Source organism: Myodes glareolus, chromosome 3 (genome assembly GCF_982192425.1).
Source record: "Myodes glareolus chromosome 3, mMyoGla1.1, whole genome shotgun sequence".
NCBI lineage: Eukaryota > Metazoa > Chordata > Mammalia > Rodentia > Cricetidae > Myodes > Myodes glareolus.
Genome location: NC_142028.1, coordinates 125,165,518 through 125,181,296, shown reverse-complemented (window position 1 = coordinate 125,181,296; position 15,779 = coordinate 125,165,518). Strand labels below are relative to the sequence as shown.

The window sequence follows — 15,779 nt, the reverse complement described above, 5'->3', positions numbered from 1 at the left end:
GGATTTGTAAAGAGCCCCATGAAACTGTTTCTGTGTCTGGGTCAACAGCATGTTTGCTTATTTAACCTTCATAGTGATATGGAGATATGGGCACTTTCATTCTTGCATTGCCATTAAAAAGTTTGAGGCTTTGGATATCTGACTTCTTTGACCAAGGTCACAAGACTACCTGGGAAAACGAGGACCCTGACACTGTCATCTCAATCCAAATCCGGTGGTCTTAAGCTTTAGCACAAAATGCCATCTCTAATCATCTTGATTTTTTAAAGAAAAACCACCCAGGAACCTACAGAAAACAGCCAAATTCTCAAAACACACACTTTTTATTTTTGTTTTTATGATTTTTGGATTGCTTATTCCACCATTTCTCAATGGTTTATGGGGCCAATAAAATTATTTACTGAAATACTAGAAAATATTTCTTAACATAAAGAAGGGAATAAAATACTTACAGAAAGACTGAAAATAAAGGAAGTTAAGGCTAAATGGAATGGAAGGAAATGCACACCAGAGACTTGGACATATATAGGAATGAACTCAGAATCTGATGACCATGGTAACATAGGAAAAGGCTCGGTTTCACTCTCTCAGCAGGGTCAGTAACCATGGATCTCAACAACATTATTGCCACCAGTTAGTATTACAGGAGCCTTGCTTATTTGGAATCCCAGAATTGGCCCATTGCTAACCAAAATGAAGACCTGTAATGTTTTTTCCATACAGTCTTGGTCCTACGGTTTTACTTAAAGAATAGGGTAAGTTTGCCGAGAAAAAAAAAATTTGGAAGTAATGTACTTAAGTATATCTGGGAGAAGATGAAAGAAAGCAAAGAAAAAGGAGAGGCTCAGGGGAAAGAGAAAAAGAAGAGAAACTGAAGGGAGAAAGGAGGAAGGGAAGGATGGCAACTTCCACTGGATGCTCAAGGCTAATTAAATAGTATACTTTCCACTCTACAAGTATAAGAAACACTAACATTTCACACTAGGGAAGGAAAAGAATAACACTTCAACTCTGTCAAAACCATTAGCAAAGCGTTAATTTGGAAATGCATGCATTTTACTATGAACATACATTTCTCCTCAGTAGAACTCATCGGAGCATTTTCTCCCCACAAATACACAAGGAACCAGAAGGACAGACTTTCCTCTATGAGCCTCACTCAGCTGTTTCATGTTTTGTAAACCTTGGACCAATTTTCAGAACCAGCATTTCCCATAGCCTATAAGAAAGTGCCTTTCAAAACCCATAGGAAGACTTTATGTCTTTCCCTCAATGTGCTGATAATTTGAAAATGTTTAATGAACAGCACAATGCTGCAATGTTTGATAAGAATTTGACATTCAGGTATTCAGATATATCTTAGTTGTCTAACTTGCTGAGACCCTAGATTTCATCCCCAACACTAGAACTTCCCCTCTAGCATGTAGGCATCCAGTGTTAACTCAGTGCTGTGAGCTGAATGTGAAATGTCCCCTGTGATCTCATGTATTTAAACATTTGGTCTCTAGCTGGAGGTGCTGTTTGGGAAGGGTCTGGAACCTCCAATAGCCTGCGCACTCCCTCCTCTTCCTGTTCATTATCTGCATCCAGGGAACCAATGTGACCAGCTGCCTCCAGCTCCTGCCACCAAAACTTCTCACTCAGGATGGTTTGGGTCCCCTTAAACATAGAGCCATCATAAACCCTTCTTCTCTGTAGTTGCTTCCGGCTTAGTGTTTCAAAGCACTCAGCAGAGTGTCTAACATGGCTGGAGGTAGAGTCTACATCCTCCAGCTCAGATGCAAGGGGAGGGAGCTCTGTTCTAGCCCACTGGGCAGAAAGTGTCACAAAACAAGGACTTGAGTGGATGACTCTACAATGCTCACAATCATATCATGTGTCTCTAGTCCCTAGTTCAGTATCATCTAAATCCAGGGCAGACATTAGTTTGGGGAATGAAAAGCAGGAATTCCCATTAGCTGCAGATAGCACTCACATGCATTTGTCTCCTCTCCCTCTCCAAATCTTGTCAACAGAACATTCAACCCAAAGGGCAATTAAGGTGGTCTGAGGATGGCGTGTTTCAGAGCCCAGGTGTGTAAATACACTTTCTTTTAAACTAATTTATAAGATCAATTTATCTTATCTGTCTGAGTGTTTTGTCTGCATGTATGACTGAAAAAAACACATGTGCCTGATGTTCACGGAGGTCAGACAAAGACATCAGATGCCCTGGCACTGGAGCTATAAATGGTCACAAGATACCATGTAGGTGCTGGAAAATAAACCTGTGTCGTCTAGCAGAGCAAAGTGCTCCTAACTGCTGAGCTATCTGGCCATACCATAAATACATTTTCATTAATGTTGGAGTTGAGAAAAACTCGGGATAGTTCAAAGTCCTAAATTTTCCACTGTGAAGTAGTTCATGTGGTGGTGAGCCTTGATTTTCTTTCTAAGCACCCCGAGAAATCTGGAAGCTCCAAAGCTGTTGAAGAAACTCTCATCATTATTTACTAGGGAACAAGAGGGTGAACGTCTCAGTTAATAACACCAAGAAATTACACACCCCCAATCAGATTAAAAAACAAACAACAGAATCTTTGTCTCAGGAAAGATAACTGCATAATTGACTATATTGTTTCCATGTGTTTTTAACTGTTTACTTTCTTTGCCACCGAGCACAAAGCTAAATTCATTCTGTTGCATGATTTTCTGCTGTCAGACGCCCAACACTATTTTCTCTCCTCCCCTTTCATTCCTTAGACATACCCCTGCTTAACTCTATCTTTATATTAGCAACTTACAAAGACGCATCAGATTTAGATGATAAAATTAAGTTCTCTTGGAAATGTGTGTGGTAGGCATTGTAAACACACCCACACAAACACAGCACATGAATGCAGTTGCTAGGCAACTTGCTGGGGTCTTCACAGAAGGCAGTGACTCCCCATGTATAAGATTCAAGCTAAATGTTTCAGATTAGAGTCCAGTGACTACACAGCTTACCCCAAAGCTTCTGCCAGCCACAGTGGTTACCTGGCCTCTGCTCTGATCCCATCCATCAGGACCAAGCGAGGGCTCAACATCCTGCTCTCAGTATTCTACTTGTTGTTGGTGGGCAAGAACTTGTGATCAGTGCTTCACTACATTGTTAGCATCTAATAAAATCCCCCACACAGAGAGGACACAAGGAAGCCCTTGAGTCAAACAGTAGAAAAGAGTAGAGCAGATACCGCAGGGATTTGGATGAGAGTGACTCCCATATGCCCATACTGCTTGAGAAGGATTAGGAGGTGTAACCTTGCTCTAGCTGGTGTGCCTTGTTGGTGTAGGTGTGGCCTTGTGGGAGGACATGTGTTGCTGGGGATAGACTTTAAGGTTTCAAAATATCCATGCCCAGCCAGACTCAGTCTCTCTCTCTCTCTCTCTCTCTCTCTCTCTCTCTCTCTCTCTCTCTCTCTCTCTCTCTCTCTCTCTCTGCTTATGGATCAGGATGCGGCTCTCAGCTTCTTCTCCAGCACCAAGCCTGACTGCTGCCATGTTCCCTGCCATATTGATACTGGACCAAACTTCTGACACTGTACGGAAGCCCCCAGTTAAACACTTTCCTTTGTAAGAGTTGCCTTGGCCATGGTGTCTCTTCGCAGCAATAGCACAGTGACTAAGACGGGCACTCAGGTGGCTAAGAAATAGCTTCTTTTCTCAAAGGGGCTATAACGTTATGATGCAAGTAAAACACGTAAGTCAGGAATTCAGGAGAGGTCCCCTAGAGAGAAAACTGTGACAGGATGTGTTGTTCTGGAAAGAGACTGGTAATCTGGGCAGTTAACCAGAGATCTGGTCTGTAAGCTATGTCCAGATATCATGAGTAAAATTAGGTTTGCTGCAAATGGTACGTATGGTAGTGCATGCCAGTAATCCAAAGCTTGGGAGCTGGAGAGAAGGAAGAGCTGGACTTTAAGGTTTTCTCTGGCTACGTAGTTAGCCCAAAGCCAGCTTGGGCTCCATGGGATCCTACCTCACCCCTCTCCCCGAATTACAGGCAAATCCAAGTATTCCTCTCCTTTACCAGAGAATAGGTAGAAATAAAATAGTTTAGATTATTAACTATATAGTTTATTGAATGCTTCATTCTGTATGCCAGTCCCCATAATAATTATATGCATGTATCTAATATATTAGACACAGAAACACAGGAATGACAAGGAGAAAAGATCTATATGTTCTCTTATCCCACTTGGTAAATACTGAGTCATGATTTTTCTTTTTTATTGCTTTTATTGCACTATACATTTTCTCCATCCCCTTCCCTTCTACCCTCTCTTGTGACTCCATGCTCCCAATTTACTCAGGAGATCTTGCCTTTTTCTCCTTTTTATTTAGATCCATGTATTCTCTCTTAGGGTTCTCTGTTGTCTAGGTTCTCTGGGGTTGTGAATTGTCGGCTAGATTTTCTTTGTTTTATGTCTAAAAGCTACATGTAGTGAGTACATATTATATTTATCTTTCTTGGCCTGGGTTACCTCACTCAATATGTTTTTTTTTTCTAGATTCATCCATTTGCCTGCAAATTTGAAGATGTCAGTATTTTTACCATTGAGTACTGTAAATGTACCACATTTTCTTTATTAATTCTTCAGTCAATGGGCATCTAGGCTGTTTCCAGGTTCCGGCTATTACAAATAATGCTGCTATGAACAGAGTTTAGCACATGTCCTGTGATATAAATGACCTTCCTTTAGGTATATACCCAAAAGTGGATTGCTGGTTCTTGAGGTAGATTGTTTCTGGGGATCTCTCAGAAGACTGAGCCATAATTTAAGTAGTTTTTATTTGAAAGCTCTGATATTATTACCTGGTACTGAGGTAACTGTATATCTCATTTATGAATTCTATGATGTCCAAGAGAACTTGATGAAGAAGATGTTGCTTGACTTAAGAATAGAAAGTAGGCAGTGGTGGTGCATGTCTTTAACCACAGCACTCAGGAGGCTCAGCAGAGAGGAGGCCAGTCTCATCTACAGAGTGAGTTCCACAGAGAAACCCTGTCTCTCTCAACAAACAAACAAGCAAACAAACCAAAAGAAAAAAGACTATAAGGTGACAAAGAGATATCCAGGCTAAAGGACCAGGGGTACAAATGTGATGAGCTAGGTGCAGGGAGAAGTAGGGTTGCAAAGCAAAGAGTCTCAGAACTGTAGAGGCTGGCACAGTAGGTACAGCATAGGGAGAGGGACGTATGGGAAATATTAAATGTAAAGGTCACATGAGCAATGCCTTATGTTGATTTACATCAAGAACTTTAAAAATAATTGCAAGTTGAGTGCCTATTGTGTTCTAGATCCTGGATGCAAAGTCGGAAGCACAATACAAAATTCAGTAATTGAGAAAGGGCATCTGTTGTGGTGGCACAGGTAGGGAACTTGTTTGTTCTGTATGCAGAATCGACATCAAGAGATTTCAAAAGCCTAATTTTGGGTACCTGGACAGCTGATGATCATTGGTCCCCAAAACAAACAAACAAAGAAGCAAAATCCAGTTGGTGACTACTTAAATGCTACAGCTTTCTACCTACTGAACTAATAACTACATCGCTTGCTGAATCCTTCATCCCACAGGTCAGTCTCCCTTCTTGTGTAATTCTACTTAATTCCCCACAGTTGTGTACAGTTACTTCTGATCATACGTTAAAGAGCAGAGGCTCAAAGACATTGAGTCACTTCCTTAAGATCACATGACTGGTTATATTCAGGGCTGGCAACCGATAGCAGATCTGTCTTGCCTGGGACCGGAGCCACACAACCTAGGTTGGAATCCCTATGCCTACCAATCACCAGCTACTTGACCTGGGGCAGGCCACTGAGCCTGGGCACCCTGTGCGTGGCTTTCCAATCAGTAAAGTAGAAATCATAACTGCCCCTTTCTGTAGAGCCATCAGGAACAGTAACCGAGCAGTCTCTCAGACACCTAAGCAATGCTGCCGGTATTAACCTGGCTGTAAGCAGACTGTTTCAGCCTTAGAAAGGTCATAGAGCTTTGTGCGGAGTTGAGTAAGGGAGGGTCTGTTCTGTTTACCGTGCTTAATTCAACAGCATCTTCTCTCTCAGCCAAGTCTCTCACAAGCACCTGCTAATAGCCTTCATTGTTTACAGTGCTTCTAACAAGTGTGGGTAGCTTCTCATTTGCATCTTTAATAGACAATTCCCAAAGCATGTGGAAACTACAGTTGGTTTTAGAAAGCCTGCATTCCATTTCCTTTTGTCCTGTTTACCAACAGTGAAGGGGCTCTAACAGCTTGCCCACGCTCTAATCCAATCTTGTTTAACACTTTCACAGAAATTTCATGGCACAAAAGGTCACTAAGCCCAGTCTCACAGACCAGCAAAGCGAAGTAGAGGGCATCACGTCATCAGGAAGGGGTGAGCAGAGGTCATCAGGCTATGTGGTGTAGTTACAGAGCTACTCAGCGCGTAGCTCCAATGTTGTTACAGCACTCACACGATGCGGTGTAGACAACACATCACCCCTTATGCAACCCCACACAGAGAGACTGTTATGCCTATGTTATAGAGGAGAAGACTGAGGCACAGTTAAGCAGTGTTAAGTCATCTGCCAAAGGCCACCCAGCAAGGAGGCCACAATCTATATTACCAATGCTACGACTTCGAATGTGCTGCTTAGCAGGACAGTAAAACAAGCCGTGCTTCGTACTTCCCACAACCATCTTTCTATTGAGACAGGTATCATCAGCATTTACGGACGAGGAAGCATGGAAGTCCTGGGAGGCTGCTGCCTAAAGGACAGAGGTGGTCCTGGGAATCTGTCTATGGAATCCAAGGCGCCCCGCAGTGCACACTGGGTAGAAGGCGTTGCTGGTTTCTGAAGTCAAAATCCTTTACTCCCCTGGCTGCCGCTGTGACTGTTGTTATTTTCTGCAGAACACCCTCCCACAAAGTGCATTCAGAGGAAAATAACAATGATAAGAACACAGCTGATTCCGTATGCAAGCCTGCAGATCTGAATCCATGCATAATTTACTCAACACTGCCCGGCAGTCACTTAAGCTGAGGAGAGACTGCCATAAATTCAGGTCTGCGTACACTAATTTATTTCTTATTTATTTTATCAATGCATATCTACGGCCTCCAGCGAGCTGCTTCAACACCTGCTTCAAGGCACCAGCAGCCCCGATTTTGAGCAGAGCAGGAAAGGAGACCTGAAATAAGTATGTAACTCTGTCCTAGAACCATGAAAGTTAAATTAATTTTCTGGTAAACTGGGATTAACCGCCTGCCTGCTCCCACCTTCTGTCTGTGAGGCACAGGACTGGAAATGTCGCTGAGTCTAATGCGCTGCTTTGTTTGGGAATGAGAGTCTGGTGTACTTCTCACAGGAATCGCAGTGACACCAAGGCCAAGGTGAGCAAATCAGAGAGGAAACACAAATCAGAGAAGAAAAACAAAACTGCTGTTATTTTCTTGAGAGGTTACTGAGGAGCAAACACCACTCTAGGCAATGTTGCAGCTCAAGTGCCATCTACACGGCCACTCGGAAGAAACATCGTCCACCCTGGGTGTGAGAACAGCATCTTTCCCAGGTTGGTACACTGCAGCCTAGAGAGAGAACAGAGGCCATGGGAAAAGGAACTTGAATGTCTTCTCCTCTTCATTTTTTTTTCTTTTTTTCTCCTCTTCATTTCTTACGTTGAATTCTAAACTCATTTTCTTCGGTTGGGGATGTAGTTCAGTGGCAGAGCAGGTCCTGGGTTCAATATCAAACCTTCTCCAAACAATAACAAAGGAAAAATCAAAAAAATAAAAGTCGTAGCAAAAGCGCCTGGGCTTGAACTTTGCAGAAGCCAGAAGCTGTGTAGAAGCTCTGCCTCTGTGATTTGTTTAACTTGTACCACTCCCCAGTAGCTGGCCCGCCTAGATGGACATAGGGCCAGCACAGGCCAAACAGTAAACCCAAACTGCTGAGTCCCCTAGTCTGCAACCTGGTAGAGCCAATGGGTGTACTTATATATACACCTTCTACATCCCTGAATCTGTCACTATGTACGTTGACAGGACTGCAAGAAAGACAGAGAAAGGTCAGGGACAAGACCGGAATGGGACCGCATCTGCACCTTAGAAAAAGGCTTAGACATGAGTGTATGTGCTCCTCATTCATTGTTAGTTTTCTCACCTATTTCTTTTTTTACACACCCAACAGGGTATGAATCAAAAGAAGGAAAAGGCCATGTCCCTGCAGGTCAGCTCTAGCCTGCTCAGGTAGCATTTCCTGAGCGTTTGTTCACAGACTCCCTCCAGTTATAAGTGAGTTCCTGGACCTTGGAATTGGAGACTTACCCACAGAACATGAAGATGGTGCTGGAGGTGGCATCATAGGGCAAAGGCAGTGTCTGCTGCAGGCAAAGCTGCTCACACCCTCCATTAAAGCCATCGGAGCAATCAATGCCCTTGGAGTGGTCATAGCATCCTGAGCCGTCCTTCATGGGTTTCAGTTCTTCAGGACACTGTTTGGGGAGAAGACAACAGGGTGGTTGTGATTCAGGAGATGACAGGTTCCAGCTTTCACCTCACACACAGATGGGGACCAGACTCTTATTTGACCCATTGAGAACAGTATTGCCTGGGATAACATTCTTTACTTCTATAACCTTACCTGGCAGTAAATAGGGCTTTCCTAGCCATGTTCTTCACTGAATTGTGAGACTGAAGGAACATAATGTTGTCAAGATGCTGAGGACAGATTTCACAGAAACATGCTCTAAATCTCACTAATGTCAACAGTGCTAGGACCATTTATAATTATTGCCTGAACCAGGTCTCCTGTTATGATAGTCACCAAAAAAGGCTTCTAGGTATATTTAAAAAAAAAAGCAAAAAAAGCAGTAATATGATTTTAAATTCCAGTTACTCTTGCTGTGTGACCTTAGGCGAGGTACTACCCTCTCTGAGTTTCAGTGTTGTTGCCTATAGAAGGGACACAGTGTAACTGCAGATTAGATGTGAAGCTTAAATATGAAGCATAAGCATGAATGCATACCTCATTTCAGATTCTGTCCCATAATTAATACTCAAAAATGTGTATTACCTTTCATGTTGACTTGATCTCTTTTGCACCCTTGTCCCTGGAGCCCTAGGTGAGCAACTTGTGTACTCGCAACAGTGTGAGAGACTCCTAACCAGTATGGCTTCTCTACACTGTCTTCTATGTGGCCACTGAAATGGTTTTCCTAAGCAGCACCACGCTTCAGCATCTCTGAGTAAGTGAGTCTGCAAATGCTTGAATTTTGCTAAAACTAATGATAGACAATGATAATCCTCTATAGACTGCAAATCCTCTGTCAGCCATGTACACATCATGGCATAGAACTCTCAGTCCTTAAGCAAACTCCAGGGGTTCCCACCATCTAGACCTCCACTGTAATATATTTTTCTCTGTGTCTTGTTGCTTTGGACCTCTGTGAATGGGAAATCTTGTGTTGAAGTTCATCTGCCTATTAATTTCCATTATTCAATGGGTTAAGCTCATCTCCAGATCCACTGAGGGAGTAGCAATCCCAATGCCCTTGCCTTCTGAACAAGATACCAAGTTTTCACTTCAGTTACCTTGCTGTAATATCCACTAAGAAAATACCCAGCCTCTTTGTCTATCAATAGACATCACTGATTAAAATACCCCTCCTTGCCTTGCCTGACAGCTCTATAGATACCTCCTCACCATCCTAAAATTACAGGAACAACAACACACACACACATCCACATTAATTTCTACAAACCACCTCAATAAAAAAGGAGGTCATCTCTCCTGGAAATTACATTTTCCCGAGTATGATTTGTAATTACAAATACACAAGAGAATTCTTGGGGACGTTTGAGCGGGTGCCAGCAAGGGTGATGGAGAAACTAGGTTATAAATGGCCTTTGTCAAGCGCAGAAAGACTATCAAACTGCTGCGTTTTGTGCTTACAAAGAAAAATCAATTTTGCATGAGAGTGAGGTGCTGTACATATTAATACAAGCTCAGGAGAGGCCTGGCCTGTTTCTGAACATCAACGACCCAGCAGAGGGGCACTGATCGTGTGGTTGATCAAGGCTAGTTGCTCTCCTGGGGACTGAGTTCTTCCCACTTGTTCAGAAACAAGTGCTGGACTTTCTAGTCAAAAATAACATGAGACATAAGGTGTAAGGTATTTATCAAAGTTCTTTCCACCCCTTCCTGACTCCTATTGCTTTTGTTCTTTCAATGAATGTTCAAGTTTGTTTGTTTGTGTGTGTGTGTTTCCCCACCAAGTTACCCATTCTTATGCCTTTAGTCCTTACAACAAACACACAAGGGAACTGACAATGGGCCTTGAAGATATGTATCTACCACAAGCCCCAGAAACTGTGAATGTTACCATCCATGGTAAAGACTTTGCAGGTGTGATTAAGAAAAAGCTCTTGTGACTATTTTGGATTTTATAGGGTAATCTAAATGTCACCACAAATGCCTTAAAAATAAGAAGATGCATGGAGAAACTGCAGTGCGAAGACTCGTAGCTAACCAGAGGACTGAGAATAAGTGTGTGTTGTGTGCTTGGCCCTAAGTGGACAGCAATATCACACCCACCCCCCAAACTCAAGGAGTGTCGCAGAAGAGGTGATAGAATTCTAGAATAAAAGTGGAGGATGGGGCGGAGTGCTGTGAGATGCTGACTTCTAGATGCCATGACTTATGAACTCAACAGACCTGTGATTATCTGTTTATAACCTGGCTTAAGATCAGCCAGCATTCCAGTACTGATGGGCAAGAAGCTCGCCGCTAGCTGAGAAGGCTATTGGTAGTTGAAGGCTGTTTGGAAAGGAGGGTTCTTTTTTTTTTTTTCAGGTGTGTGACAGCTAGTACGTTACCCACGTACATGCGGAAAGCACTAATTGGTCTCAGCATGTTATTGAAAAAGTAGAATAGAGCATGAGGCGGGAGGGGGTAATGTGGGGAGGTTCTGAGGAAACAGAAAGAAAATTAGGGCTGTGCAGTGAATCTAATAGATACACTGTACATATGTATGAAACTGTGAGTATCTATTTCCACAGAGGAGGAGTCAACGTGCAGGTGAAGACACAGAGGGATGCAATGTGGCCATTCGTCAGAACTGTTGCGGCCACCAGGAGCCGGAAGAAGGAATGCATAAATTCTATTCTGGGGCCTCCAGTGGATATCAACAAGCACCTTGAGTTGAGATTGCTGGCTTACAGAAGAGTTAGAGAATGCAAGGTGTTGTTTTCAGTCACCCAGCCTGTAATTTCCTACAGTAACCAGAGGAAACATAGATGGATGTTGTCTCTGTTTCCATTTACAGATGAGGAAAGAGAAGAGGTTACACAATCAGTGTGGGAAAGGGCAGGGCTTCCTGCTTTTGTCAACTCTGTAGCTGTTGAATAAATTTTGTGTGTGGTAGTTAATCTTGATTGTAAACTTAATTATATTGAGATATGCATAAAAGATTAGCAAAGGCCTGTGTGCCTTTAAGGATATTTCTAAGAAAGAATTTGATCATGATGGCAGTGGTCAAATCATTGGTTTGATCCACTGATGCATTCAAAATTTGAATATTGTATTTAGAAGTGGGGAAGTTGTGGAGGACTGGACCGAACCAGAGGAAGTAGACTACTGAGGCACACCTCTGAAGGTTATGTCTCGGTCCTGCCCCTTTCCTTCCTTCTCTCTGCTTCCGGCTGCAGTGTGGTAAACAGCTTTTCTCTACCACGCCCTTTTATCATAATGTTTTACAGGACCACATCCAGAAGCCATGGAGCCAGCTGATCCTGGACTGCATCCTCTGATACCATGACCCGTAATAAACATTTCCTCTTTTTAGTTGTTTCTTGGGGATATTTGTCCCAATAATGAAAAGCTGAGAGACATATTGGGTAGAGCAACACCGGTCCTCAGCTGATCTCAGCACCTTACTCTATAACGGAGGCTCTGAGGAAGGATGTACATCCCAGACAGACATGATATGGGATTCCAACCTGTATGCTGTGAATACGTTTTATTTCCATTAGTTAATGAATAAAGCTGTTTCAGCCAATGGCTTAGCAGAGCAAAGCAAGGTAGGAAATCCAAACAGACGTATATAGAGAGAGTAGGCAGATTCAAGGAGTCATGATATAGCTGCCATGGGAGTAACATGCTGGCACTGGTAAGCCACAGCCTAGTGGCAGTACATAGATGAATAGAAATTGGTTAATTCAAGATGTAAGAGCTAGCTAGAAATATGCCTGAATCACTGACCAAACAGAGTTGTAATTAATACAGTTTAAAAGAAATATCGGTCTCTACCTACACAGATACATCCCAGCCAGACTCTCAGCTAAGGAATTAGGTCTCCCTAGCCTCATCTGTGGGCTCTCTGACCACACACACCATTTTAGAAATATAAGAATTCTGCTGCATCTCACTGTGCCTCAGGGGACTCACCTGTAAATAGAAATAATAAGGTTGCTCTTGATGGCATTTCTGTAAACTGTGAGAAAACATACCAGGTTTTTTTGGGTCTGGCATATAATAAGCACTCAACAAGTGAAAAAGATATGAACAAAAAAAGATAAAAAGCCATGGACAGATAAGTTATAAAATGATAAGTACATGTCCCCTCTATCCCCATAGAAAACTGAACTAGAAAGCCGAGGTGACTTTCTTCTCCTTTCCTATTCGTCAAATCCTTCACTTAGCAGATACTTATTGACCAAGTGATATTGAAGCAAAGCTGAGCAAGTGTTCTAACTGCTAGTTACAAAGTAATACATGAGACTGCAGAAGCTCCTGCTTTCATAGTGTTTAAATTCAGAGCATGGACAAAGAAAAACTAAATAAGTAAAATGATTACATGGGGAAGTCACTTCTTTAACAGCAGTGTAATGTGATAATGGTTTAATAAGGATGGAATGAACAAAACACGAATTAACAACATACATGTAAAATAAACATTCTATTGAAAAGTTTTGCATCAGTTTGGGAAATGTCTTTACTATGTGTGTTTTCCAGTTCATGACTATACCATGTTTTCTCATTTCTTTAGATTTTCTTCTGTTCCTTTCATTAGTATTTACATTTTAATATACATGTCCCACACACATTTTGTCAAATTATTGTTTATGTTTTACAAATCGCAAGTGATACTGCATATTTCTATTTCATTGTCCCTAAGTTCGCTGCAATAGCAAAAGAGGACAAATGTGGCTTGGAGAGACTGACAGCTTAGCAGTTAGGAGGCTTGGTGCTGCCCTTTCAGAGGACCAGAGCCCAGTGACCAGAACCCACAGTAGGTGATTCACAACTGCCTTCAATTCCAGCTCCAGGGGACTCAGTGCCTTCTTCTCTCCTCCATTCTTACTTATTCACTTGTCTATACACACACAGAGGCACACATGCATACACACACACAGACACACATATACACACATGCACAGACATTCACACATGCACAGACACACATGCACATACACTCACACATGCACACACACAGACACACACACATATAATCACACATGCGCACACATACACATACACACATACATGCACACATGTACACGCACACATACACACACACTTTTAAAATTAGAATCTGATTCATGCTTAGAATTTTTTTTAAAAAAAACTGTAAGCATTGGTCAGTAAATAAATGTGTGATTTATGAATAAGAGCACTACAGCCTTCTGTTCACCTTTCTTATCGAGTCTTCTATTTTTTTTCTGGTCTTAATGGCTAGGATACCTGTCTGGCGCTGTGTTGCATAGCAGACATTACTCGTGGTGACGCTTCAGAGAAAGCAGGCTGTACAGTGAGCTGTTGTTTTCCTGCCGATGTCTGCTTCTCAGTGCTGCAGATCTCTTCAGAAAGCGTGTCTTCCTCAAATCCGACTTTGCGTGGACTTTTCTGACCAAACTTAAGTTTTCAAGTCTCTCTGCTAAACCTTCTGCTCTTTATACTTACTATAAACCTGGATAAAACCGGTAAACAAAATCCACACCAGAGCTTTGGTCGTTTATGGTATTTACTCTGCCAAATTAACTAGCCTCTCAGTTTAGTCTATCATAAAAATCTCAAGACAGACAAAATGTAAACACATTTTTTGACAGAATACAGCATCCAGTTCCCACTGGAGTTACTGGCTCATCGAAAACCTCATGTGTGGTGTTTACTCTTGGCACTTTGGTCTTCTGAATCCCTTCCTGCCGGAATCAACTATTCAGCCCTGTCTTCACCATCTCCATTTGCCTGAGAATCAGTTCAAAGGCTTAAGAACTCAGTAAGGTTCAGTTGTAGCAACAATCCCACTTCTGAGACATTGATTTTCTGTTTCGGTTCCTTTTTGTATCTCTATGACTAAGACAAACAACTAAAGTGGAGAATGAGGAAGAGGAGATTGTCCACCTGGACAGTGGAGACAGGACTGGTAACCAGGTTGAAAGTCGATGTTCAGACCCTTCAGTGGCCTAGTTCCTCAAGCTAGACTACCCCTAGCAAAGGTTCTGCCAGCACAACCCTGGTCCCTGTCCCCCAAAGAGCCTGCAAGCTAGGAATCAAGTGTTGGCACACGTGCCTTTGGGAGGCTTTTCACATTTATGCCATGAAACACCAAAGACTTCCTCTTTGGTCCATGGGGCACTTAGAAGTATGTTGTTTCCAAGTACGCAGTGATGTTTGGATCACCTCCACAGCACATTTCCTCAGAACTCATCTGCTGAAATCTTAACTCTTATTTTGGTATTCACTTCATTTGGGTCTTTGTGGGGTCATTAGCTCATGAGGACAGTGCTCTCCTATGTGCTGTTAGTGCCCTGATAAGGAAGCGAGATCACAGTTTTCTCTCTTGAAACATGAAGACACAGGAAATAAAGGAAGTCAGGAGACTGTCCTTTCCTATTTGGCAAATCAGTTCGGTATTGGTTTCACAATTCTGATCTTCAGAGCTGCCAGGTAATAAAGTTATAAGATCTGTGGTGTTTGTTACATCAGCCTGACGGGAAACATATACTCTGTTAATCTTTCCAGCTTGCTTCTACTATGTCTGGAAAACATAATTTGCATATGTAAGTTCTTTAAACCTATTAAGAACTTGTTCCTGGCCAAGAATATATGTTCTAGCTTACCATGTATTTTGTAGGCACCAGAACATATTTAAATTTCAGTTTGTGGCACAATATTCTTTTAAAGTTATCTATATCATCTGAGAGAAAGTGTTGCTTGGTTCTTCATATGATTCTGCTAATTGTCTGTTGTTCTGCCAGTGTTGAAGAAGGAATAGTGAAGAAATCAAACATAGTTGTGGATTTGTTTCTTTTTCCTTATCATTCTTTTGATTTCCTCAATTTTCTTTGTTGTTTGGTGTATAAACACTTATGGAGATTATGTCTTTGTTGTGAACGATTCCATTATTTGTATATTATAGTCTTCCCTGGTTATTTCTAATAAGTTGGTTTTTACCTAATGTCAATATAGTCACTCCTCTTGTTTTATTTACATAGTTCAGCTCTCTGTCTCTGTCTCTGTCTCTGTCTCTGTCTCTGTCTCTCTCTCTCTCCCTCTCTCTCCCTCCCTCCCTCTCCCATATATGAAAGTGTTTTCAACTTCCCTGCCAATTCTCGTCTTGAAATCTGTGTACTCAGGTTCTTAGATTTAATGCGTCAACTGATACATTATTGCCGTGTGATGGCCTGCTTTCTATTCTCTTTCCTTTCCCCCTTTTCTCTCTTGCCTATGGGTTGTAGTTCAGAGCTTCATTTGGATTTATCTGTTTTTGTTTT

General features: G+C 42.1%; 1 protein-coding gene and 1 non-coding gene across 5 annotated transcripts in view; one reads left to right on the top strand and one right to left on the bottom strand.

Moving 5' to 3' along the window:
- Window positions 1-15,779, bottom strand: part of Astn2 (astrotactin 2) — a 979,028-nt gene that overhangs the window by 354,359 nt on the left and 608,890 nt on the right. For all 4 annotated transcript variants that reach the window (XM_048459341.3, XM_085686116.2, XM_085686117.2 and 1 more), the window contains one exon: window positions 8,331-8,497. In XM_048459341.3, coding sequence (XP_048315298.3) covers window positions 8,331-8,497 — 167 coding nt within the window. The remainder of the gene's footprint in view (window positions 1-8,330; window positions 8,498-15,779) is intronic.
- Window positions 5,366-5,488, top strand: LOC125416503 (U11 spliceosomal RNA). The gene has a single exon (XR_007236916.2). It is a non-coding gene; the product is annotated as a U11 spliceosomal RNA (small nuclear RNA).